This window comes from Sturnira hondurensis, unplaced genomic scaffold (assembly GCF_014824575.4).
Source record: "Sturnira hondurensis isolate 20B ecotype Veracruz unplaced genomic scaffold, ASM1482457v3 Scaffold0022215, whole genome shotgun sequence".
Classification (NCBI taxonomy): Eukaryota; Metazoa; Chordata; class Mammalia; order Chiroptera; family Phyllostomidae; genus Sturnira; species Sturnira hondurensis.
The window spans coordinates 12,103,594-12,129,782 of NW_028094846.1; the positions used below are offsets into that span (position 1 = coordinate 12,103,594).

The 26,189-nt window shown below is 44.6% G+C and overlaps 1 protein-coding gene across 5 annotated transcripts in view; it reads left to right on the forward strand.

The window, feature by feature from the left end:
* The window catches only part of RGL1 (ral guanine nucleotide dissociation stimulator like 1), a 221,882-nt gene that overhangs the window by 119,448 nt on the left and 76,245 nt on the right, over positions 1-26,189 (forward strand). For all 5 annotated transcript variants that reach the window (XM_037035325.1, XM_037035324.1, XM_037035328.1 and 2 more), the window contains one exon: positions 24,324-24,532. In XM_037035325.1, coding sequence (XP_036891220.1) covers positions 24,324-24,532 — 209 coding nt within the window. The remainder of the gene's footprint in view (positions 1-24,323; positions 24,533-26,189) is intronic.

A 26,189-nucleotide genomic window follows, 5' to 3' on the forward strand; every position in this document is an offset into this window, starting at 1 on the left:
ACGTCCTATTTCAGTTTCCCTCTCTGGTATCATTTCCTGTGTTTTACCTTTACACACTCCACGCCGTCACTTAACGAGTTTACCTTCCTGTCTAGGGTCTTTGTTCCCACTGTTACCTCTGAACGAAGTGTCGTCCTTTCCCCAGATCTCCTGTTTAAATTCCAGCCACCACTCAAATTCCAGTTCACATGCCTCTTCTTCCGCAAATCCACTCTGGTTTCCCAGATGGTGGGACACTGTCCTTTTTTGACCTCAGAGCACTTTGTACTTTTCTTGTCATACCACGTATAATCTTCCATTAGGTTGAGCTGCATGAAATTGCTGTTTTTGTAAGTTAAAGAATGGTTGAATATTGGCAATTTTGTATGTTTGTTTTTAAGAGTAGCGGGGTTTATGTACAACATAAATTTGGTCTCTTTGCAAATGTATTACACTCATGATTTGCATTCAGCTGTGACTTCCTGTATTTAAAGAGTCGATATAAGAATTAGTGTAGAAAATATTTATTATTGTTAAATTTAATTTTATTAGTCTTAGCTATTTTCCCAGTTTTTTAGCATCTAAAATTCTGATTCATGAAGTCAGTGTACCAGCTATAACTTCCACTTCCATTTAGGAAGTTTCTATATAATTATCCGCTTCGTTCATTACAATGATTTTATCACCGTGGCGAAAAACAGAACTGGTTCGTTGCTGAAGACATCCTCACTCCTAGCAGTACCCACTGGTGGACATGGCTTCCCCATTCAGCATTCCTTGCCAATCTGATTTTGATACAAATCTAGTCCCTACAACTATTCAACTCATAGAGCTTCATTGTATCTGTAAAGCTTGAAGGAAAGACCTGGAATGGTTTTAGAATCTGTGAGCATCATTTCTGTAGCCTTCCGTGTTATTTAGCTAGGGTCAGAATAGGATGGGAAGTTATTTGATACAGTTTTGATTTTCTCAGTGATTTCACGATCGCTCCTAGTGGTCATCGCTACAAACCCTCCGGGATATTGGCAGCATCGGGGGGCAGGCAACCCAGGCCATTGTTTTCAGTGCACCTTAACTCCTGTCTGAGAATCGGCATGTTTTCTTGGTGCCAGCCTTTAGACATTCCATGATTCCATGCTCTGGGAAGACTCCCTTCGTCAATATTAAGATTACCTCCTCAGGTTCTTTTAATGCCCTTTCAGGCCATTTATGTGACTCTGGAGACGTGGAGTCACCGAAAGGGCTAAGTGCTTCGTTATCGCCTTCTGTAGCCTGGGCTCTAGTTCCCTCTTCACCCTGTGGGTCCTACGCTTTCCCGTTGGAAGATCGTTTTCCTTGATAGTGAAGATAGAAGCCTTCGAGGGGTGAAGTGGTTCTCTTTTCTCTGTTATCAGTTACCGTCACCCCCGCTATCAGCAAAGAGCCGCTCCCTTCCTCATTCTTGCTACTGATATAACTGAAAAAAAAAAAAAAACCCTTTTACTTGACCTTAACCTTTCCACAAGACTCAGTTCATTGTGACCCTTCGCTGCCGTGTTACCCGACTTTTGGATATTTGCTACCCCAAGTGTGCAGCCTCGCTTAGGGGTCCTTCTTTCTATCTCTGACCATTCGGAAAACCTAATGCAGCCTCCTTACTTTCTTTAGATGCTTTCTTTTATTTCACATTCGAAATATTTTTCCTGCCTTTCTTGACTCCTCCCTCTTCCCTGTTAGAGAAGGTTTATACTAACTTCCAAAAACACTGTTTTCCTGACCTTTGGGGTGTCTGTAACCTTTGAGATATTTCTAAGGAACATGACTGCTTTCTTCCAAGGTTTCTCCGAATCCTTTAATGCAGTCACGTTGCGTTAGTGATAATTCTTTAGGTCTGGAGTAATAGTTGTTTTTGTTTTCTCCTGTCAACAGGGCAGACAAACCCCTAGAAGAAAGCAGGCACAGGTATCTGTAGGTGACGGCTTGAACAGTGAGAGAGAGGGTCAGAGATGACTGCAAGACTTTTGATGTCATTGAATTAAGAGAGTAGTGGTGTCAGAAATAGGGGTGTGGGAAGAAGAGCTTCTTTGGGGTGCTGGTGGAGGCGGGTGACATGAATATTTCAGTTTTAGGCATAGCGGATTGGAGTTTCCCCAGTTAAGGGTTTAGGTAAGAAGGAGTGATATGAAAATGGAAGAGGGTTGAGGGCCAGGCTTGGGCAATGTCACAGTTAGGGGGCAAAAGGCAGAGAGCGACTAGTCTAGAAGTTGGAAAAAATGTAGTTTGGGAGGAGAGGGGGAGAAGCAGGCCAGCTCATTGTCACGGAGCATGGGGGAGGCCCACGTTTTACGATTCTTCCAGGCTCGGGCGCTCTAAAGCACAAGTAGAATGAACACCCTCTCACTTGGGGCAGTTTCAGCTTTCCAGAGCATGTTCGAAACTGAAAGTTAATGGGCGAGTTCTCTGAGTATCCCATCTCTCACTCTGTAGGAAGGGCCATCATCCTTAGTACCTACCATGTCAGTTCCCGATACAGGGCAAAACTGGTTATTTACCTGGAATCACAATGAAGTTTTTTGGGTTTTGGTTGGGTAGAAGCAGCAAATTTGAAGAGAGTCATAATTACAAAAACTGATAACTCTGGTGGGAAGGCTGTTGTCCAATACCGCCTCTCGGCGAGGCCTTCTCTTAACGATTTAAACCGCCCCCCCCCACTCTGGGGCTCCCTGTCCCCGTGTCAGCTTTGCTCCCATTGCCACTTTAACCACTGTGTCACATGCTCTTTGATGTGTCACTGGTTGACTGACCGTGAGATGGCGTGTTCCATGAGGACGTGGGGGCTGTTGTTCCTCCCACCCCCGGCCCCACACTGTCTCGAACGGCACCCAGCAGACAGAAGACGCAACTATATTTGTTGGAGAAATGAATGCAAGGAAATGATGACTGAAGACCAGGCACAGGAACTGGAAAAGCCTGGATCTGTGGGATCCTTTTGTGTTGGAATAAACACTGTCATCTCCCCAGCGTCTCTGGGGGCAGATCCTGGATCCCCCTGGGGCACTGGCAGCCCACCGAGTTGTGAATGGAAGGTTAAGTCATGATGAGGATGTTGTACTTCCAAAGGCAGAAAAACAACTCATTTCAGAAATGTTTCCATTAGATAGAGAAAACTCCTAGAATGTTGGTGTTTAAAGGGCCCCTCATTGGGAAATAACTATGCTGAACATTCAGTCTCCCATGAAGCGTCACTGTAATGTGATTTAAATATACCAGCTTCTTCAAAATTTGATTTTTCCATGATCTCTTTCACACTCTGAACAACTTCCTTCTGGAAGGAAATATTTGAGGTGTTGTCTCTTTCCTCCTGTCTCAGAGACCTTTGGCCGAAGGGGTGGGATTAGTTAGATGTGGGGACTACAGAGAAATGCTTAGTGTCCACACCAATGAACGACCGAACCAGAAAAAAACCCCAAAAAAACTCTCACTACTTTTTCTTCTATATTGACCCCTGCTTTGCATGACATCAGTATCTATGCTCATGGCCTCTTGGCAAAATGAATCAGAATGTGCCTTGAGCTGCCTGCTAGCTTCCCAGAAAGGGAAGCTGTACTTCCCTTCTTTTCTTAAAAATGTATTTTATTGATTATGCCATTATAGTTGTTCCATTTCCCTTCTTCATTCCCCTCCCCCTGCACACCCCTCCCTACATTCCCCCCTTTAGTTCATGTCCATGTGTCACAAGTTCTTTAGATTCTGTATTTCCCCTACTATTCTTGCCTTGCCCCTGTCTATTTTCTACCTCCCGTCTATGCTATTTTCTGTGCCTTCTCCCCTCTTCTCGTCCTCCCACTCCCCTGTTGCTAACCCTTTGTGTGATCTCTATTTCTATGGCTCCACTCCTGATTTATCTGTCCACTTAGTTTGCTTTTGTTTTAGGTGTGGTTGTTAATAACTGTGAGTTTGCTGTCCTTTCACTGTTCATATTTTTTATCTTCTTTTTCTTAGATAAGTCCCTTTAACATTTCATATAATAAGGGCTTGGTGATGATGAACTCCATGAACTTGACCCTATCTGAGAAGCATTTTATCTGTCCTTCCATTCTAAATGAAAGCTTTGCTGGATAGAGCAATCTTGGATGTAGGTCCTTGTCTTTCATGACTTGGAATACTTCTTTCCAGCCCCTTCTTGCCTGTAAGGTCTCTTTGGAGAAATCTGCTGACAGTCTCATGGGTACTCCTTTGTAGGTGACTGTCCCCTTATCTCTCGCTGCTTCTAGAATCCTCGCCTTCATTCTAATCTTGGGTAATGTAATTATGATGCGCCTTGGTGTGTTTCTTCTTGGGTCCACCTTGTTTGGGGCTCTCAGAGCATCCTGGATTTCCTGGAAGTCTATTTTCTTTGCCAGACTGGGGAAGTTCTCCTTTATTATTTGTTCAAATGTCCTTCCTTCTGATGAAGACATAGCTGCGTATCTTGGGTTCAGTCCTAGCCTGGCCGCCTTCTACACATCCTGCCCTCTTCCACAGTTGCCTTTCTCGTCCTTGAGGCAGCGTATCTTTTTCTCCCCCCTTTCATTATTTATTTTGGACACAATGGTTGTGTACACAATTTCATTGGCTTGCTATAATAGGGTGTTTGAACTTCCTAGCTACAGAAGTGACCGAGGAGCGCTCTTCAGTGTGAAGAAGAGTCCCCCCTCAACACTTCAGTTAGAGTGACAAGGCGGGTGCAGCTATGTGACCGGTAGACACGCAGCCTCACTTCGTATGTAATATCGTGGCCACTGTCCGCTGGGTCCTTATGTCCACGTCACCCTCAGGACCACAGTGTCCACTTGCAGAGACCGTGCGTTCTTCGTTTGCACCAACTAAAGAGCCCGTGATTATTAGCTTCGCTGTTAAGTGAAATCACATTCCTGGAAAGGAAAATGGCAGCCTTTTTTCAAATGGGAGAGGAGACTGCATTTTTGAAAATCCAAACATACAATTACGGCAGCAACATGCCCATTATGCCTCTTGGACAAGGGAACCTTATGTTTTGTCCGATGAAGACAGTTACAGTTTCCCATAGTTCTGTGACCTCTGTCTTGTTAAGATAAACCCTAAATATTTGTCCTCAAACAGTTTTGATGATGGTGGAACCACTATGTCCTGATTTGCCTACAGTGGTATCTTTCCCCTCTTCATACCCCCATAGAGGGAATTTTGACTTCACGTTGACAGTAGGACCTGAGAGTTTTTGCGTCCCTCACAGCACCTGACATGGAGCAGGCTCTCACTACTTGCCGTATGTGGACTGAAGGGCAGAGGGCAGTTTGTGGGGACCTTCAGTCAGCAAATGGGGGTCTGACCTCCTGGAGCCGTCTGGCACTGCTCTATCAGTGAGGCCAGAGCCAAGTCAAGAACCTGAGGGGTCTCGACTTGGCTCTGGCCTCTGTCAATTACCAGTAACATGACCAGGTAAATTACTTGGCCCTTGGAGATCTTCAGTGTCCTCGCCTGTAAATTGGGATTATTGTGAGGATCAAATGAGATTGTACCCATAAAAGAGCTTTGAATATTAGAAAGGGCCACATACACAGGAGATAACATTCCCAGTCTGCATTTTGCTAGTCCAAATTGAAGTTGTACATGCAGTTAACCCTGATTAACGGATGTGTTAATTTCTTCTGATCTGCTTCAGTCGGGAGCACATCAGGTATGTGTATGCTTCCACTATGAATAAAAAACTAGTGTCAATTGGTGGCTATGGATAGAGAATAAAATTGGTCCCTCGCTACAGGTGAGGAAGAAAGGGAGCTGGGAAGGAAAGAGATGACACCACAGTTTTAGAAGAGGCAAGTCATGCCCAAGTAAAAACAGATTATTTCGCTTGAGTCATGGTTTATTCCATGTAATGATCACTGGAAATCCTGTAGTATTGTTACTCTGCCTCTCGGTCATTAACGCTTATTATAACATCCTGGGGCTACGTGCAGATTCTCCAGTCACTCGGATTTGGATTTAGTGGGTTGGGGGCTGGGCCCACGGATCTGCTTTTAAGAACCACCCCAAATGATTCTGCTGCAGGCAGACCTTGGTCCATAGTTTGAAACTCTCGCCCTTCTCACGGAGCCCCTCCTTGTTTCCCTGCAGTTCAGTCGTCATGGACACCATGTTATCTTGGATCCCCGTACACTTACCTCTTTAAAATCTTTTAATGGTTTCCCATCAATACTAGGTTAAGGATCAGAATCCTTCTGCCTGAGCTCATCGCCTGCCCCTCTCCTCTGCCTCACTCCCCTTGGCCACATCGACTTCTCTCTATCCTTCTCTATGCCAAGTTTCTTCCCACGTCAGGGGACTTGCACATGAAGTTTTCTCACCTGAAATGATCTCACTCCCCTTTTTACCCCATGTATTTTTATCTCTGTTTTTCCTCAGTGAGATGTTCCCTGATCACAAGGAGAAAATCTGATCCCTTGATCTTTCTCTTTAGCACCTTTTTATGAGGAGCAGTGATGTCTGTTGTCATTAGCTGATTACTGTTACATCGTCTGTGTAATATTTGTCTTTCGTGCTTGAGTGTTGGCTTCATGAGGATAGAGACTATGTCTGTGTCCCTTCTGTCCCTGCAGTGCCTTATAGTAGCACCTGGAACATAAGTCAATGCTCCCTAAATATTTCAGAATAAATAAATGAATGAAAGTGGGATGTGTGGCAAAGAAATGCTGCTCTAGACCTGCACATAAAAGGTTTAATGACCGAGGCAGCGGGTTGGCCTTGTCGTGGGGTAGAAACCACCTCCACTGAGTGTCCTAGAATAAGGCATTAGAGCGCTTACTTGTTTCAGTAATAAAACTTCTTATAAATTCAGAGACCTCAGACAATGGTCTCAGTGTTCAAGGCTTAGAACCCAGCATGGGACAAAGGGGAAGTTAAAGGCTTCAAAGGAAATCCTTACTTTATGCGAGGTCTTTCATGCAGGAAGTTTTGGAAGCTTCTTGGTAGTTCAGCACCCCACAAGTAAACTTCTTGCAGTGTGGTTACCCTTATATCACGTATCTGGTTGATTAGCTGGTGTATTCATTTCCTCTGATGTTCCCACTTGGAGCTGGAAGAAGTCAAAACAAGTGCATATGCCCACTCTCTGTTTTCAAAGCAAGCAGTTGGCTCAGTGGCGTTTATATCTGATAGAACAATGAGGGCAATGTCAGCTTCAGAGAATGAGAGATTCTTGGTACGTGTAGTTTGATTTGGCATCTTGATCTTTTTTAAAATTATATTTTATTGATTATGCTATTACAGTTGTCCTGATTTTCCCCCCTTTGCCCCTCTCCACCCAGCACCCCTACTCCATCAGGCATTCCCCCCACCCTCATTCACGTCCACGGGTCATGCGTATAAGTTCTTTGGCTACTCCATTTCCTAGACTATAATTTACATCTCCATGGCTATTCTGTAACTACCTATTTGTACTTCTTAATCACCTCACATCCTCATCTATTCTGCCCACACTCCCCTCCCATCTAGCAATCATCAAAACACTCTCTGTATCTATGCTTCTGTCTCTGTTCTTCTTGTTTGCTTAGTTTATTTTTTAGGTTCAATTGTCGATAGATATGTATTGTTGCCATTTTATTGTTCATAGTTTTGATCTTCTCTTTCTTAAATGAGTCCCTTTAACATTTCATATAATAATGGTTTGGTAATGATGAAGTTCTTTAGTTTTTTCTTGTCTGGGAAGCTCTTTAGCTGCCCTTTGATTCTAAATGATAGCTGTGCTGGGTAGAGCATTCTTGTCTGTAGGTCCCTGCTTTTCATGACTTTGAATAATTCTTGTCAATCCCGTCTAGCCTGAAAAGTTTCTTTTGAGAAATCAGATGACGGTCTTATGGGAACTCCCCTATAAGCAACTAACTTCTTTTTTCTTGCTGCTTTTAAGATTCTCTCTTTATCTTTAACCTTTGGCAATATAATTATGATATGTCTTGGAGTGGGCCTCTTTGTATCCATCTTGTTTGGGACTCTCTGTGCTTCCCGGACTTGCATGTCTACTTCACCAAATTAGGGAAGTTTTCTTTCATTATTTTTTGAAATAGATTTGCATTTTTTTCTCTTTTTGTCTTCTCCATCTTGTACCCCTACGATGCAAATGTTGGACCTCTTAAAGTTGTCCCAGAAGCTACTTATCCTGTCCTAGGTTTTTTTGAATTCTTTTTTCTTGTTGTTCTGCATGGTTGTTGTTTGCTTCCTTATGTCCCAAATCATTGATCTGATTCTTGGCTTCATCCATTGTATTGTTGTTTCCCTATAAATTGTTCTTCATTACAGTTAGTGTATCCTTCATTTCTGATTGGATCTTTTTTATGCTGCTGAGGTACATATTAAGTTCCTCGAGCATCCTTATAACCAGTGTTTTGAGCTATGCATCTGATAGATTCCTTATCTACACTTTATCTAGCTCTTTTTGTGGAGTTTTGGTCTGTTCTTTCATTTGGGCCATGTTTCTTTGTCTCATTATTTTGGCAGCCTCCCTGTATTTGTTTCTATGTATTAGGTAGAGCTGCTTTGACTCTGTGTCTTGGCAGTGTGCCCTAATGTAGTAGGTGCCCTGTAGGGTCTAGTGGCTCAGCCTTCCCTATCACCTGAGCTGGGTATTTGAGGTATGACTTTTCTGTGGGCTGAGTATACCTTCGTCTTGTAGTTGAGCCATAGTTGCTTTTGGCACATCAATGGGAGGGATTTACCCAGGCCAGTCAGCTGCATCAGTTGGCTGTGGCCACTCACTGTCAACCTCCACCTTCCGTGGACAATCAGCTGTGCAGGGGCAGGATGGTGGTGCTCCAGTGTCATTTGTGGCTGTCTACTGAGTGTTGTGGGCCCTGGGGTTTCCTGGGTGGTGCAGGCCAAGCTCAGCTCTCACCTGTGTTTGCCCAGGGCACCCTGCCTGAGCAATAAAGCAATCTGAGATGGCTTCTACTTGTGCTGGGATTGGAGATTCCCAGGAGAAGCCAAGCTGTGAATCTAGGCTGGTTGATGCTGGTGCCAGGCTTGGGGCTCACTGAGGCTGGCTGTGTGAGAGGATTTAGGAAGATGTGAAGCATGAGCCAGACAGCCATTCATATGGAAAAGAAGCTTGGGTGGCCCATTAAATGGGTGGGGTGGAGTCTCTGGGGATCTCCAAGACGGGTCAAATAGTGTTAGCCAGGTTGATGGAGTCTCAGATATGGCACCAGCTTGGCTCTGTGGTTCTTTGGGGGTAGGGTTTAGAAAAGGGACAGTGGCGCGGGCCTGTGAACCAGAGGATCGGGTTCGATTCCCAGTCAGGGCACATGCCTGGGTTGCAAGTCAGTTCCCTGCAGGCCAACTCCCAGCAGGGGACGCATGAAAGGCAACCATACATTGATGTTTCTCTCCCTCTCCTTCCCCTCTAAAGATAAATAAATAAATAAAATCTTAAAAAAAAAAGAAAAGGGACAATGGCCTCTGTTCACCTTGATGCTAGGCAGGTCAGTTTCTCCCAGTATGCCACCGGTACTTTTCAAGCTGGTACCCTGTTGCTGGAGCTCAGAGGGAGTGAGTCGAGTAGGTGAGGCTGTGTGTGGGTTCTGTAAGAGGGATTTCTTGGGGCTTCAGAAGTTTGGGGCTACCTACTCAATCCCTGCTTTTTTTTCTTTTGCAGCCAGATGTTGTAGGGACTTACCTCCCTGGCACTGGAACCCTGAACTGAGGGGTCTGGTGTGGGGCTGGGACTCCTCTCTTTTGAGATATTCCTTACAAATGTTTATCCACCACACACAGGTGTGGGACTAACCCATTCTGTGTCTGTACCCCTCCTACCAGCCTGAGTGGATGTGGTTTCTTTAATTCCACAGTTGTCAGACTTCCATTCAACTCAATTTCTCATGGTTCCAAGTGATAGTTTTCTAACTTTAGTTGTACTGATGTGGTTGAGTGAAGAGGTGAGCTGTGCCTGCCTATGCCGCCATCTTGACTGGAGGTCTCCAGTATGTGGATCTTGATAGGAACGGAATTCTGGAGTGATTTTTAAAATCATTCTAACCAGGCATGGAATTGAGATTGAAAAGCAGCTCGGAACAGTCATTTTGATAAATACTCTTCAGTTCTCAACTGCTTTGGAGAGACTGAATCAGTTAACTTTGTTTACCTAAGATTTTTAGTTCAGAGGACAGAGTTTTGTATTTTTCAGGCGTTTAGTAAGCCTTCAGTTCAGGTTTTTAAATAATGTGCAATTTGGTTACAATGTTTACTTGTGTTTCACTCTTTACTACAAACACTTATTATGGACAGTCCTTAGGTGTTAGACATTATTCTAAATTCCAGGGATCTGGCGGTGAACAAACCAGCTATGACTCCGCTGTTGTATCGTCTACAAATAACAAACACATAAACAAGTCAGTGCTCCAAAGAAACTAACATGGATGAGGTGTCCCAGCCTGGGGGAGGGAGGAAGATGGGGAGTGTGGCACCAGAGGGGTGGGCCAGGGGCAGGGATGTTGCCTGAGAAGACATTACCTGATCAAAGGAAGCGAATGAGGGGAAGGACCCACCACGAGGTCAGGCTGAGCAGCCTGTTAGGCACAAGGAACAAATGCAGATACCATTAAATATGAATGACCATGGTGTGTTTTAAGAACTGACCATTGCAGCCGAGGGTTAGGGGAGGAGGTGGTTTTTGGTGGTGAGGTCCAGGGGTTCAAGCCTGAGGGCCCTTGCGGGCCCTGGTAGAAGTCTGATTGTCATTCCAAGTGCCAAGGGAAGCCAGTGGAAGTGTTTAGGAAGGGGAGTAACATGATCTGATTTGTGTTTTTAAAAGAGCACTGTCGATACCGTAAGAACAATTTCGATGGGTGTGTACTTTAGCAGTCCAGCTAAGATGATGGTCAAGCACCGCGTGCTTTTATTGGATGTGTACAGACTTCTCTTGTTTATACGGTCCGATTTTTAAATTCGACTGAATTTGGAAGGATCAAGTAAAGGTTTTGTAGGGAATGTAATGTCATCAGGTAGATTCATTAGGGAAAAAACTAATTTTTATCTTGAAAACATACCTTTAACTAATTCTCATGAAATGCTTATTGGTGTGGTCGTAGGCTGATTCCTGGAGATCTAAACATAAATATGACTGGGCTTTGCCTTTAAAAACTTCAGTCTGGTGGACGATGCGTGTACATAAACAAATGCTCACAATATACTATGGGAAGCACGTGGCTGCTAAGAATAGAACTGCTGTAAATGTTTCTGTCCTTGTCTTTTGGTGGACATACCGTATTTTTCGGGCCATAAGACGCACCTAGGTTTTAAAGGAAAATGGGAAAAAATTTTGAAGCAAAAAATGTGGTAAAATATTTAATAACATAAATAACATAATATTTCACCAATGTAAATGTAAAACAGCATTTTACAGAGCTCAACAACAGCATTAACAACCATTATCCCTCCCATATTTGAAGAAAAAGGTGCGTCTTACAGTCCGAAAAATACGGGTATATATACACGCACATCTTTTAGGAATGGAATTGCTGCGTCAAAGGATAGGAGTATGTAACTTTTGTAGATAGTTGGACTTTATTCTGCAAGTAGGATATTTGACTTAGAAAGATTATTTTAGCAAGATTAGAGGCAAGTGGGGTTATTTAAGTGCTTGTTATACTTGCCCATTTAGAAATAGATATAAATTAAGGCAAGACAGTGAGGATGGTGAAGAAGAGCAGAATGGAGAGGGAGTTGGGGAATCAGACACGTTGGATTTGGAGGTGAGGGGGAGATAACAAGGGAATAAGGACAATCTGCAGGCTTGTAACTTCAGGCTAGAGAAGGGGGGAGATTTTAGAGCAATAAAATGAGTTTCTTTTTATACATGTTGAATTAGGGTTCCTTATGGCTTATGCAGGTGGGTGTGTGATAACTGGAAATTCTGGTCTAGCATTTAGAAGGAAAGTACTGGAGATGAAGATTTGGGAGTTAGCATAATATTTGTGACAGGTGGGGATAATGTAATACAGGGGTGGACAAAAGGAGATTTACAGTTGTGAATACACGAAGTCGTTCCTTCCTCTATTTTTATTTATGATTGTATTATTTTCCATAAAACAACTCTAAACCTGCCTTTGCCCGCCCCTGCATTTGTGGGGATGTGCCTACGGGATGGGCAGGAAGAGTATAAATTCAGAGGAAAAGAGGCTAGAAGCCTTTTGGTGTTGATGGTGCGTGAAGGAGGAGGAGCCCAGCCAGCCATCGGCCTATTGCAGGAGGGCCTCGAAGGGGAGGAGGCGGGGTTGTAGTTCAGTGTGACTGTGGGTCCAGGCCACTAGCATTTGAATATCTTGGCTTTTGACAGTCTTTAGCTTTGTGACTGGCTACAAGTCAGTTGGCCCCAGGCCTCAGTGTTCTGTAAAATGTCTGTAAAATGGGAATGATAAATTGATCTGCTTTGTAAGGTTGTCATGGGCCCATACAGGCTGCTTAGAATGATTAATTCTTGGTGTTAATTCTTGAGAAAAGGATGTTCTTAGCAAAAAGGGGAGAGAGTTCCCGGGATGCCACTGGAGGTAGGTTCCGAGATGTGTCTGTAAGATGCACAACCAGCCGGAAGAGTGATGAGGGCAGAGGTAAGCTCTGTACTGGTAGCAATGCCTTCCCTTCTTGTAGAAAAACCCCTTGGTTTTTTGTAAGCTACACGCAAGAAGGATCACATGGTTTTCTTGAAGGCATGTCAGGTCATTGGCATGAGTGTTAATAATACCTTAGCTTATTATATAGTCCTTTTATCTCAAGCATTTCAGAGCACGTTTCTGTGAGTCATCCTGACAACATCAAGGTGAGTTCAGGAAGGTAAAGGCAGTGCTATTCCCAGGTTACAGATGAGGAGATGATGACCAAGAGGTCGCATAGCTTTGTCTAAGTGTATATTGATTAATCAACTTCTCCTTTATCTTATTGATAGAACTTACACATATTTGCTTTTATGTTGTCAAGCACTGTATTTCTCAAGGGGCAACCAATGGATCTGCTGAATTTGGAATTACCTGGGATGCTGGTTAAAATGCAGATCTCTGGCTTTATTCCAGGTCTGCTGATCAGAGTCTCTGGAATCCGGGCCCAGGTGTAGGTGATTTTTACCCCGGAGCCCCAGGCGATTCTCTTGAAAACCGTGTAGTGTGTTCCAGGAAGCCAGTAAATCCTTAAATTATTTTCAGTGCCATTTCTCAGAAAAACAGTCCTAAAATATCTTATATTCAGAAACTCAAACTACTACAACTAAAACTTAGGGCCTTTTCTGAACCTAGAGGGTGGAGCAAAAGTAGGTTTACAGTTGTCCATATAGAAAATAAAAAGCAATAATTAATAACAATACCGGAATAAACTCTGTGTTTTATGTGCTTACAGCTGTAAACTTCTTTTTCCCCTACCCTGTGTTGTCTGGTTTGTTATCTTTGTGAGGTTAAGCGGTGCTTCTGGGCGAAAGTAAAATTGATTTGATTCGTACAAGTGCGCAGGAGCTATGGCCGGAGTGGCATATATTCATATCAGTTTGGTCGGCGATCCCATCTGCAGTTACTATGGACACTGTATTGATTGACAGAGTTGCTCTCTTTCTATGTTCTTAGCTTGTGTCTTTGCATGCAGTGATGAAATCAACTCTATCTCCGTATGATATTTCTAGCAGAGTAGCATAAAACTCTAGGGATCAGGTAACTTGAAGATCCTCACCCTAGAAACAGGGACCCCCCGTAAGACAAGCCCAGGTCCAGTTAACGGTGGCTGATGAATCCGCTTCCTTCTCATTTAGTTGCTGAGGAGGTGCATTGATCCGAGTTAGCATCTGTCTGTCTGGTTCTCTTTTGTTACCTCTGGCTTCTGGCAGCCACAGAGTAGAGACTCAACACATATTTGTTGAATGGATGAATACACTCAAATGCATTTAGGAACTAACCCAAACAATCCAATTAAAAAGAGTTATTCTGGCCCACAGCTGAGATACACAGAAGTCACTAACAGGTACTCGATGATTGAACTGCTGGCCTGCCTTCCTTATCCCTGAATCTCAGGGTTGAAAGAGATCTTCATCCCCATAAGTTCCAAAATTCTCTCTGTAAGGCCCCCGCTATTTACCTGACATTTATCTATTAAATATGCACTTGTAATTAAACTCTACACATCTCTTTCTCCCATGCCATTAAATGAAAAAAATTGCCTTCATGTTATAATCTCTACGGTTAGGTTTTTGCAGAGTATAACTCCTTGGTTTCTTTAATAGATTCCATTAGCAACTCAGTTGGGGTCTTGGAACAACAGAAACTCTTTTACTGCTGTTTTGACTGACTGACATCAAGAGTTGGTTGTGAGCCATGGGAATGATGAGCATGTTATCAGGGTAAATACTTTTTTACAACTGACGTGCCTCTTTTTACATATATTTTTGACACAATAAAATCTAGTGAATGAAATGGTTGCTTTTTTAGCTTCTGTACATTTGGAGAAATTGGATCTATGGTGGGTTTCCCCCCAACAGTTGTCAGTCCTTTCTGTACTCCACCTTCTCCTTTATTTGTTCGTGTTAAGCATTTACAAACCTGCCACTTTGTCTGGCTGTTCCATAATCAATTATATTGCCATTCTGCTTTCATTTCTCTTCCTTTATAAACACAGAAGGAAATTGTCTCTCAGCTAGAGAGATATATAAATCTATCGGGTAGGAAAATCAAAGAAGAATCAGGAAGTCAGAGCAGAACATGATTGCCCCCCATGGGCCCCTGTAGTGTTACCCAGTAGCTTCTCATACAGCTAGCTACTCATATGGTTTTCCTGCCTTATCTTGGGTGAAGACATTCATTTTTTTAGACTTAGTTGACTCATTTTAGAAGCTGCAATAATGAGGGGGATTTTTGTTTTCCTCCAAAGAGGGTATTTAGCCCTAAAACAACATTTTTCACCAGTCGGTGTTAGGATTTCGGTCCGTGACAAGAGGTAGGAGGGTGCTGGAGAGCATTTGATGTAGGAAGAACTATCTTCTGGTAAAAGTAATGGGGGCAGGGGAAAGAAAGTGAAACGAGAAGGACTTTAGTATTTTATAGAATATACAATATTTCCTTTTATCTGTAGAATCCTAAAGAGTTCTTTAACTGTTCAACGCAGCTTAAGACCTATTATCTAATTTTTTGTCTTTCTTACAGCAATCCTATGATATATGGTGATTCTGGGCTGTTGAGTTCTGAGAGTCTTGGGTGTACAAATACAGAGGTTGTATAGTCGATGCTGTCGATTTGTGTTTTGATGCAGCACAGTGTCATGGAAAGACAGGGCTGGTTGTCATACCCTGACTTGGTCCGTTGTGCTCGTCGGCTGGGTGGCTTTGGGTTGACCTCTCACTTCTCCAAAACTCCGTTTCCTCCAGTCACGTGAAAATAATTCCTGTGCCAGAAGATTATTGTTCAAGGATCCAGGATCTGACCCGAAAGTGCTCAGTAAATATCCATGAAGCCTCTCTTTCTATTCATTTTGGGGCGCAGGGGCGGTTTTCTTGGGACTAATGTACAGCTTATGACGAGGAAAAGATGTGAAGAGAAAAAGTTTAAGTCAGGCTATCATTCAGAGAGGCTGTAAAACAAAAATTTTAACTGCCACAGCCCAATCCTTATAAAAGAAAGGGTTTATTGGGCCCCTGCTAGCAAGGACAGAAGACCTGGGGCAGGAAGTGGAAACCACCAGCAGCATCGCCGGGTGGGGGGTGAGGTGGGGAGGCAACTGTCTGCCCCCCGGATTGGCAGGTGTTCTCCTCCATTAAGTACGGGGAGAAGGATGTCAGTTGTTTCCGAGGAACGTGCATCGGCTCCAGATGAAGGGGGTCGGGGAAGGTGAGGGAGCCGGTTCTGGGACAGGTGCAGGGTCCGTAGGAAGGAGTATTTGTTTCTTTGGGTTAGTGGTGGGGCCACACAATCCAGAAAGTTCCTGTGAGGCTCCTGGGGTTCAACGGCTTCGGCTGGTCTCTCTTTTAGATAATTGTGGAATTAGCCTCACAGAAGTTAATTCCGTGTTCCAACACACACTCAGGAATGTGGGCGTTCCTGTTAGCCGACCCCCAGCGGTTAGCCTGACGGCTCCATCTTTTTCTTCTTCTCTGGACTGCCGTAATTGAATTTAGAACATCTCAGATTTTTTTCTTGGCAAGACGTACTCAAACTCAATCGGTCTTCCTACCTGGACCTAGAGTTGATTACCCGACTACGTTTGGAAGTGGCCTGCTTGCTCTGTAGGCAGTCAGCTCTACAAGCCCGTGGTCTAAGAATGCCACCTGTTCCAAATGCAGCAGTCGGGGACCCAGTGCTCGCCAGAGGCCCTGTGTCCCAGAGTGCCATGGGAACTATGAAGTTCACTTTTACACGTGAATTTTTAACTCCACTTAGATTGGGTTTGGGAGGAAAAAAGAAACAATCTGGACAGAGTCATGACTGGAAATCTGGAATCTGGGACAGTAATGATTTTCTGGCATTTTGGTAATGGAGCTTTGATTTTTATGCTTAATCATTATGATAATAGGTGGTAATAATGGTGGGAGGTAAATGTTTACTTTGCTTATGACCCAACTAAACCCATAGGAAAATAGGGAGGATGAGCGCTCCCTTAATGTGGTGTGCAGAGCACTAATCAAAGTGAGATTACATCTGGAACCACCAGTCAGTCGCCGCCCCCTGCCTGCCCTCCCTCCACCTCCCCTCAACTGCCCGAGGACTGGTGAAGGACTGCTGAATCTCACAAGGAGATAAAGCCCACTGGAGCTGTCTGTGGGATTTATGGGGGGCTGAGGAAGCTTCTGGGCGGTGGGGGAGCCCTCTGTTCATAGCGGGCTTGGATCACAGAGAATATTGGGTCACACAGAAGCTTACCACCCCCGCTGACCTTTACAGACAGAGGGCGGCTGGGCCACACAGAAACAGAGCTGGACTCCAGACAGCCAGGGCACCTGTTAAGCTGGGCCCTCACAACGGGAAGACCTTGGGCATTTGAGGCTTTGAATAAGAGAGAGAGAGAGAGAAAGAGACTGAGATTGTGAATTTTGTCAGTTTGCTCTGGGTACCAAACTGAACGTGATGATTTGTGATGTTATTTGGCAAATGCAACAGTAACTATTTTAGTTCAAACCTTTCCCCTTACATAACTCTACATCCTTGAACTTCTTAGAATAGCACGTGATTCCTTCATTTTATAAGAAATTAAAACTTTAAATTATTGCCATAGATCCCATAGTCATTTGGCCTCAGAAGTGGAAATGAGAAGATCAAAAATAGGAACAGTAAAATGACAACAAACTCACAACTATCAACTTTGTTTTGTTTTTTTTTGAACCTAAAAAAACCCAGAAACATAAATGAACTAAGCGAACAACAAATGGAGATCACATGGAGGGTTATCAGTGGGAAGTGGGTGAGGAGAGAGTGGGGAAAAAGGTACAAGAAGCATAAATGGTAGGTACGAAATAGACAGGGGGAGGTTAAGAATAGTGTGGGAAATGGAGAAGCTGAAGAACTTATATGCATGACCCATGGACATGAACTAAGTGGGGAGAATGCCGGTGGGAAGGGAGGTGCAGGGCAGAGGGGAGTAGAGGGGGGATGGGACAACTGTAATAGCAGAATCAATAAAATATATTGAAAAAAATTTAAAAGAAGAAGTGGAAATTGAACCCCAGTTAATTTATAACATCTTCATCATTAACATTCTGAGTTTCAAGCAGAAAAGTAGCATATAAAAGTGAAATTATTTTATTTGAATAACGTAGTCCACAAACTCCCTGGAATCCACTAGTTTCCGGCATCTACCCCCTTAAAGACTATGGAATCCCTAACGGAAGGGCTTTGAAAGAGAGGTCAGAAAGAGAGGGATTTGTGTCAGGGAAGTGTGTCTGTTGTGGGTCACACTGGCCCGAGCAGATTCACAGCTGGGGGCTCCTGTTCTTCAGGAGATGGAAAACATAACTTCCGGCTTCCCTGGGGTGGGGGAGGGTTCTGGACTCTCTGGGGGTGATCTGGGAAACTCTGCTGAGACAGGACGGACGGTGGAGGGCTGGGCTGTCTGTGTGATAAGACAGACTGGCTGTGGTTTATTATTGCAGCTCCTTTGGCATTTTCCCGAGGCTGAAGGCAACCCGCCTTCGAAACCTGACCACATTCCAATGTGTGGCTTCAGGCAAAGTCAACTCTTTGGGATCTCGCAGTGTTTTCAGAGCACATCCATTTGTTACACACGTGCTCCCCAACCCCCCCCCTCCTTCACGTATCTGTTTTCTTCTTAGTTCAGAGGCATAATTTTCTATCTTCTATCAGGACAGTGTCATAGTGACAACACAAATCCCTTCACTGGAGTAGACACAGAATGAGAAAAGTGTTTGACCGGAAGGGAAGTCTCACTGGCGTCTACCATTGACATAATCTGAGAGGGACCCCTGGGGTGTGGTGTGCTCTCTGGGACAAATGACCTGACTTAACAGCCAGTTTGCTGATTTCTGTGGTGTAAATGTCCACCATGGCCAAATTCACGATTCCAGCGTGGAGTCATTGACCGTGGAGGTGAGACAGAGGGTGCACAGTTGCTCCACGCGAGCAGTGTGAGCTGGCTCCCGCACACTGCTGGCGAGACCCAGATTGGTTTGCATAACTAGTTGGAAGGTCCGTATGTCGCCACGTATATGAGTCTTGTAGTGAAGATTTCTTCAGGGTTCTCTGCCCAGAAAGGCCACCCCAGATCAGGCGATGTGTGAATTTGCCACACGCTCAGATGCTTCTTCTAGAGCCTGACAGTTTACTCTCGGAACCCTCTTGGTTCTGGTGCTCTTTCCGGGGCTGCCCTCGGCCCACGGCTCTTCCTGACCTACACACACCGCCCACCCCACCTTTTAGATTCTAATTGCCTGTTGGAACATCCCAGGGATACTTCAAGTTCTGCATTTCTAAAGTAGCATTTAGTGCCTCCCCCCTACAAAAACCGGGCCTCCCCTCCTGGGTGGCACCATTATCTTTCCCGTCACCCACAGCTTGAAATGAAGGAAAGATTCTCGATTCTTTCTCTTCCCTCATCCTCACCCTCTTCATCATTAAGTCTCACCAGCTCCTGGGTATTCCCTCAATGTGGCCCCTGGCCACCACTCTCTCTAGCCCTGTCACCATCACACGAGTTAGGGCCCATGCCGTTGCTCACCTGGAGTGCCAACAACTTCCCTACCCACTTTCTCAGCTTTAAAAGCTCCCATCAAACCCACCCTCCTCACTGGGGCTTCCCTGGCCCTGCTTCCCCCTGTGGGAGGTAGGGTCTGAGCTCCACACGATTCAGTCTGACTCCTTCCACCACCGGGCGTAGTGCCCCACAAAGTCTGTCACCTCGCTCCCCAAGCTGTCACCTCGCTCTCCGATTCCCCACTTCACACACCTCTGTCCCTCTTCACGCTTTTGTCCTGGCCTCTCTGCCTGCTACGCCACGCCCTCCCTGCGTTGTTAACTCCCACTCATAACTTAAAATCCAGTGCAAGCCTCACCTTTTCAGGAAGGCTTTTCTGATGCAGCCTCTCTCCTGGGTCCCTCCTGATTCTTCCACGATATCTGCCTATCTCTCTGCCATTTTACTCACAGGGCATTTTAATGGTTTCTTTGTCTTTGTCCTCCACCATTCTGAACAGCGTGGGTGTCAAAACTGCATTCTGTTCACCTTTGCACAAAGTGGTGTTGAGTTAACGTGTGGCTGAATGAGTAGATGAATAAACGATTGGGAGATCCATTCTCCGCCCTTGGCATGCATTTCGCCTAGGGTTGCCGGTCTTACCAAATAAAAATGCAGGGTGCCAAGCTGAATTTGAAATTCAGGTAAACCAGAAGAAAAATTTCAGTGCCAGTAGGTCCTAAATACTGCATGAGACATACTTATGCCCCCAAATTATTCGATTATTCATTATTTACCCCAAATTAAGATTTACCTGGGCCTCCTGGCAGGCCTACCCTAGCAAAAAAGTGAGTTCACACCCAAAGTAGAAGTTCACACGATGCAGAAGCTGGCATTGAGCTTGACCTCCCATGCCATAGGGTTCTGTAGAGACTATGCGTTCCATCTCTGATTGTTCCACGGGTAAACATCTCCCTGTGTTCAGGTGTGCTGGCTTTGGGTAACACTCTTCCATGTGCCCTTATGTACACTTATTGTTTCTTTGCACGGCCAGAATGTTTATTTTACACATAAATGTGCGTGTTTGTGACTCACCTCCTGGTGTTCCTGTGGTGTATATGGCTTCTTGTTGTTCTTAGATGGTGGTTGTGGGGCATTTGAGAAGGGAGCATAGAGTGTGTCTTTGTGTCCTGAGATGCATGTGGAGAAAGCAATGGGTACCTGCCTGACGCCTATAAAACCCCGGGTATAGTTTTAGGTTTTCTTAGCGAGTTATGACTGGCACAGTAAGATGGAGCCCGACATGGAGAAGGACTTCACACTGTCTCCAGGCTAATGAGATCACTACTTTAGCATGCCCCCTGTTAAAGTATCAGACAGCTGTGTATCCTTTTGCTTGAAGGACCTTTTTCTTTTCGAAATAGAAACACCCAGCTTGTTAACAGCTTATGTTTTAGATGACGGAAGAGTGTATTTCTCCGTGACTGGAAACAGAATTGAAATGTGGCACATTTCATCTCTCACATTCCCTTTCTCTTGTCCCTCTCACGCCAGAACTGATACTGCTGAACGTTTTGTGGCTAGGGCAGTGGGGCAGGAGTCACGATGTGTACCCCTCAGGAGTCAGACATACTCTCTTAGGGAAAGCTGAATTATAACGGCCTAAAAATTGGCCAAAAACAGTCATGAAACATTTTTGTGGCCTCAGTACCACGATCTTGTCAGTAAAGCGATGGTCTCTGATTAGATCCAGATTGAGCTGTTTCCTGTTAGCGTGCTAACCCGGAGGGCGGGCTTGGCCTCTCTGTCTTGCATCTCAGTCTGGGTTATTAAACACTTGTCTGCCAAGGCTCTCTGCTTGCCTCCCCATGACTTTTCTTTTAAACTAGAACTCAAAGGTATTGAGATACTACAAACAAAAAGATCCTAAAGCCTCTTAAAGGGTTATGTAGCTTTCAAATATTTTGCTGGAAAAATGAAACTAAAATTTTAGTTTCTCCAGTCTGACCATAAGACAGAGTATATTTTTCGTGTTTCACTTTTGTATAATTTTATTTCACAATTATTCTGGTAATGGGCAGATCACCTTTATTTTTGTTTTTCATCATGAAAATGTACCTGAATGCTGGTAGATTAGGACCCAGCTTCAAAAACCTGGTCCTTCCCTGGCTATAGCAAGTGAATGTGGAGGTGCTTAGTAGGTGTGCAGACTGCGGCACTGGGCGAGGCCCTGACACCCCAGCACGCGTGGTTAGTTTGGGGAGAGTGACTTAAGGCACCAGAGCGGTTCTTGTGCTTCATTTCATGGTGTTGCCATTGGTGCCCACTCATTGCCCTTGGGGAAGGATTTTTTAAATTGAAATATTCAAAGTTTTTTTATTAGCCATTCTGTTAGCTCAAACCCGGTTCTTCCTAATTTACAGATACAAACACTGAGGAACGAAAACCATTAAGGGACTCGTGGGGATCAGGCACGGCGCATACTGAGATTTTTTTTTTCCAGAGGAAAAGGCAGATGGAGAGGAAGCGACGGGGTTAATGGGCAACGTGACTCCATTCCCAGGGGGAGGGTGGCTCCCAGCCCAATCTGCTTTCTGGCAGGAAAGGGACCCTCTTCATCAGGTCTTTGGACAAGCATTCTTCTCTGTGTTTGAATTTTTGGCCACATCAATGCTCAGGGAAAAATTAGCTCCTTTAAATAGTTATAACTTTCCACAAGAAGAGATTTAGTTTTAAATTGGAGTTTGCATTGCGAGTAAAATAATCCTCAAATGACAAAGCTGTTTGGGAAAGGAGCCCTGACGTTGTCATAAGGTGAGGAAGCTCGATTTGGAAAACTGGAGCCCGAAGATTCCTGTATCTGCGAAACTGTTCCTTGTGTTGCTGCTGTTAACATTTGCCCTTGAAGTATATTCTTTACTATCACTTTTTAACATTGTCAGGCTGATAAGTATTTTGGCCAGGCCATTTGAAACGACAAAGTAAAACACACAAAATATCCCTAAATTTGGGTATTAAGAAAGAGATCAAAGAAATATAGATGTTAGAAGATAAAAAAAAACACGAACATTTCCCAAACTTTGTTCATTCTAACAGTCTGCACTACCCTGTGAGAATAACGGGAAGCTCATTTGTAAATGTCATCTCAAATCCTTCCCCTGGGGCTTCCTCATGCGTCAGCCTATTAGAGACTCGAAGAAGCTTGAAAGTAGAGTCGTGTGTTGACTTGAACTCTGGTTCCCCAACTGGACTGAGGCACCTTTGGACCTGGAACGAGGGTTTTGCAGCACATGCAGAGCGGCACTGGACGGAGCAGCTAACGATGCAATTAGGCTTTAAAACGATGTATCTTTGTCGTTTATTGTTTCCGGTTAAGTTAACTGTGGAGAGATAGATTAGGCCTGCTCTGAAGCTACCTATGGAGAGATAAAGAGCAGTCACTAGGCCTCGGCCTGAGTCAGCAGGCCTCAGGGAACATATGGTTTCTGCCTAATCAGGTCCCCCTTTTTTGCAAACTAAAATTATCTTTCAAAATTAAATAAAGACATAAAGCACATAAGCCGGCGAGTTCATGTGAATTCCCGGGAGCAGGTAGCCCTGGTGACATGAAGGTCTGCTCACGCCTTCTGAGAGCAGTTGCCAGGACTTTGGGTTTTCAGGGGGCAGTCCCGCCTGCTCCCTGCCTCCCAGGGCCTGAACTTCTGACAGGCCGGGGAAAAGAGGCAGGCATGCCACTTAGAGATTCCGTCCCCTCTTCCCCACCCCTCTCCTGGAATTTTCACACGTCTGACTCTTTCAATTTAGAAGAATTTGATATAAAACAGTTGAAACGCACAACTCAGAGAAATTGCCCGGTGATTCTTTGCATCACTCAGAATGATTCCTTGCTTTAGAAAAAGATTCTCTGGGGAGGTCATCTTCCCTAGTTCCAGTGAAGGACAAGTTCAACTTTGAATACCGTGTCTCTGTATAATTTGATTAGCACCGATTTATTGCAGAATATAAGCATGCCCCTATTTTTCTTCCATCTACCTCTCTTCCTTCGTACTCAATGTTTAAGCTTCAGACTTTATCACTAATCCCTCCTTTAAGTGTTACAGTTTGCCTCTAAGTTGCAGTTATGCCTACCCGTGTTAGTCACAGGGTCATTTTCACGTGACAGCTGCTGCTGCTTCTCTTGAACAAATGTCTTCTCTTGTACAATCCAAGTTTCCCGAAGGGAGAAGTCGTGCACTCACCGCCCCCACCCTTTCCACGACTCCCCTGAAATCAGCCCAGGGCTGCTTGGTATAGCCGCTCCTCGGTCAACTGTGTCGATTGCCCATGATATTAAATGAGACAGTATGTTGCCTGGTATGGACTGAAGAACATCGGAGCACGGTCAGATCTCCTTAGATTTCCATGGTGAACATATGCCTACCATGGCTGGTTTCTCACGAGACCAGCGTGGTAGCAGCTGGCTCACTCAGATCCTAAAAATTGAGCCATCAGCTGTCCAGATCCAGCGGGAGTCAGCTCCAGCACACCGCTCTAGGAGCTGTCTTTAAGAATGAGTTTGAACAGACTTAGAACGAACTGCCAGAGGCCAGAGGGGAGGCATGTTTGAGGCTGGGTGAAATAAGGTGATGGGCTTAAGAAGCACCAGTTGGTAGTTACAAAACGGGTGTGGGGTGTAAGGTAAAGCATACAGAATATAGTTAACAATATTGTAAGAACTGCGTATCGTGCCAGACGGGCACTTGGATTATCTGAGGGAACAGTTTGCACACCTGACACTAATACAAAATAGTGCTGAATGCAAACAGTAATAATAACTTTTAAAAAAGGATGAGTTTGAACACTTACGCATGGAATAATACAAAGGAAATGATGGACATTTGCTGAACTCCATCCTGGGGTCATAGAAAACACCCTTGATAAAATGTGCGGGCAACCTAGTTCTGGATGGGCTAGTGAATAGACGAAGCAAATGTAGCAAATGTAACCCCAGGAAGTAAAACCTCTACCTCTAGACAGGAAGGGAACACCCCCGCTCCACGTCCAGCCACTTCACTCTGCTACACTCACAGCTGAGGGGCGCGGCCTTACGTGACTTGTAAGGAAATTACCTGAGAGCAGGGGAGAACGCGGCAGGCTCTGATTCAACAGTGTCAGTGCTTTCAGTTGCATTTTCGCGAGCCCTTTCTGCTGGTCATAATCACGCATTTATTGTGCAGGTTGAAGGGGACCAGCTCCCTCCGGGACACACAGTCAGTCAGTACGAGACCTGCAAGATCAGGACTATAAAAGCTGGCACCCTGCAGAAGCTTGTGGAGAACCTGCTGACAGCTTTCGGGGACAATGACTTCACCTACATCAGCATCTTCCTGTCGACGTACAGAGGCTTTGCCTCCACTAAAGAAGTATTGGGCCTACTGCTGGACAGGTAAGGACCTAAAGGCGGGTGAGCAGTGACAGGAATGCAGGGCTGTTTGCAGAGGGAGGGGTGAGGTCCTGAATTGCCTGCACCAGGTGTGCTGAGAGACGTGTGTGAGGAAGGGTTGAGGGGAAGGCATAGATCGAAGGGCGTGGAGACCACTCAGGAGCCACCGTATGGTCCATCCTGATGAAGATAGCTCATTAAAAACCTACAAAAGAGCTGGGGATACTTGTACACGCCATAAACCGAGACTCAATTGTTTTTAGATTTCAGTTACTATTTGCCAGCCTGAAATTTTATCCATGTCTTTATAATTTTGTGTAATTCCAGGAAATAATTAACCAAAACACTTACTGGGTTGTTGTGAGAATGAAATATGCTAATATGTGTTAAGTATGGAGCTCAGTGTTAAGTCCATAGGAAGCAGCTAGTGAATGGGGGCTGGAAACACGATGGTAACAAGTCCCAGCAGCACCAGGGGTCGGCTGCTATGTGGGTGTGCAGTGAACCCGATCCTGGGTCCGTGTGGTTGCGTCGCACATCTCAACGTGGAGCAGTGAGCATCGGAGTTCCCATGACGGTGGTTCTGTCTCCCTCTGCACTTTCGTCTTACTTATAATTAAACTTCGTCTTTCGAAAAATAAGCCAGACAATTGTTTTAGAATCATGGGAATTCTCATCCAGACCCTTATATTCTGGGGTTTCCCCTATAAGAAAGGAAATGAGATCGGATGTTTTTCTTGGAGTTTTCGAATACTGATTTTTAACAAGGAATTGACAGCAATGTGCCGTCCTGTTATGGGTTGTCCTACTACAGGAGGGTATAAAAAGAAACAGGAATGTTTTCTCAGATGGCGACCTCTTCCCAAGTAACTTTCCCTGGGTTTAAAAAATACACAGGAGTAGAAAGAAAAGAATTGAGCAGCCCATAATCTAACTAGGCAGACAACACATATGGGGGAACATTTCCTTTTCCACAAGCCCCATTTCCCGGTCTGGTTGCTCCGGGGTGATCACCGCTTACCCTGCCCTTCAGATTCTTCCCCAGCTTTTCTGGACATATGCACACATACATATATGCACCTTTGTACATCGCATGTGGGCCATCTGTTACATGCAGTTAGGTACTTAAATGTGATATAAGTAGAATCACAGTACACAGTCTGTTCAGTTGTTTTTTCACTTATCTGTGTTTCCCGGAGATTTTTTCATTCATCAAGGGAATCGACATATGTAAAGGGCCTATTAGAACAGGAGCTGGTATTTCGAAAGCTCAAGAGACACAAACTATTGTTATTTCCAAGTCAGCACATGTGGGTGGATTTACCATATTCCTTTCAGTGGCTTTCTAGTACTCATTGAGTTGATTATTCTAAGGATAGACAGTTAAGTCTCTCCAGTTTTTAAAATTTTTAAACAATGCTGCAAAGAGTATCTTTGAATATGTATCTTCCGAGTACCTGTTTGAGAATTCTATAGGATAATCTCATAGAAGAGAGCTGGACAGGCCAAAATATATAAGCATTTTAAAATGTGAAGGGCATCGTGGCGTTGCTCCGAGGAAGCTGTGACAGCCACACTCTCATGTACAGAGGGGGTGCCTCTTCCCGCATCCCTGCACCCCGGCCCACTGCCTCGCCGAAATCGTCTCCTCCACGACCTG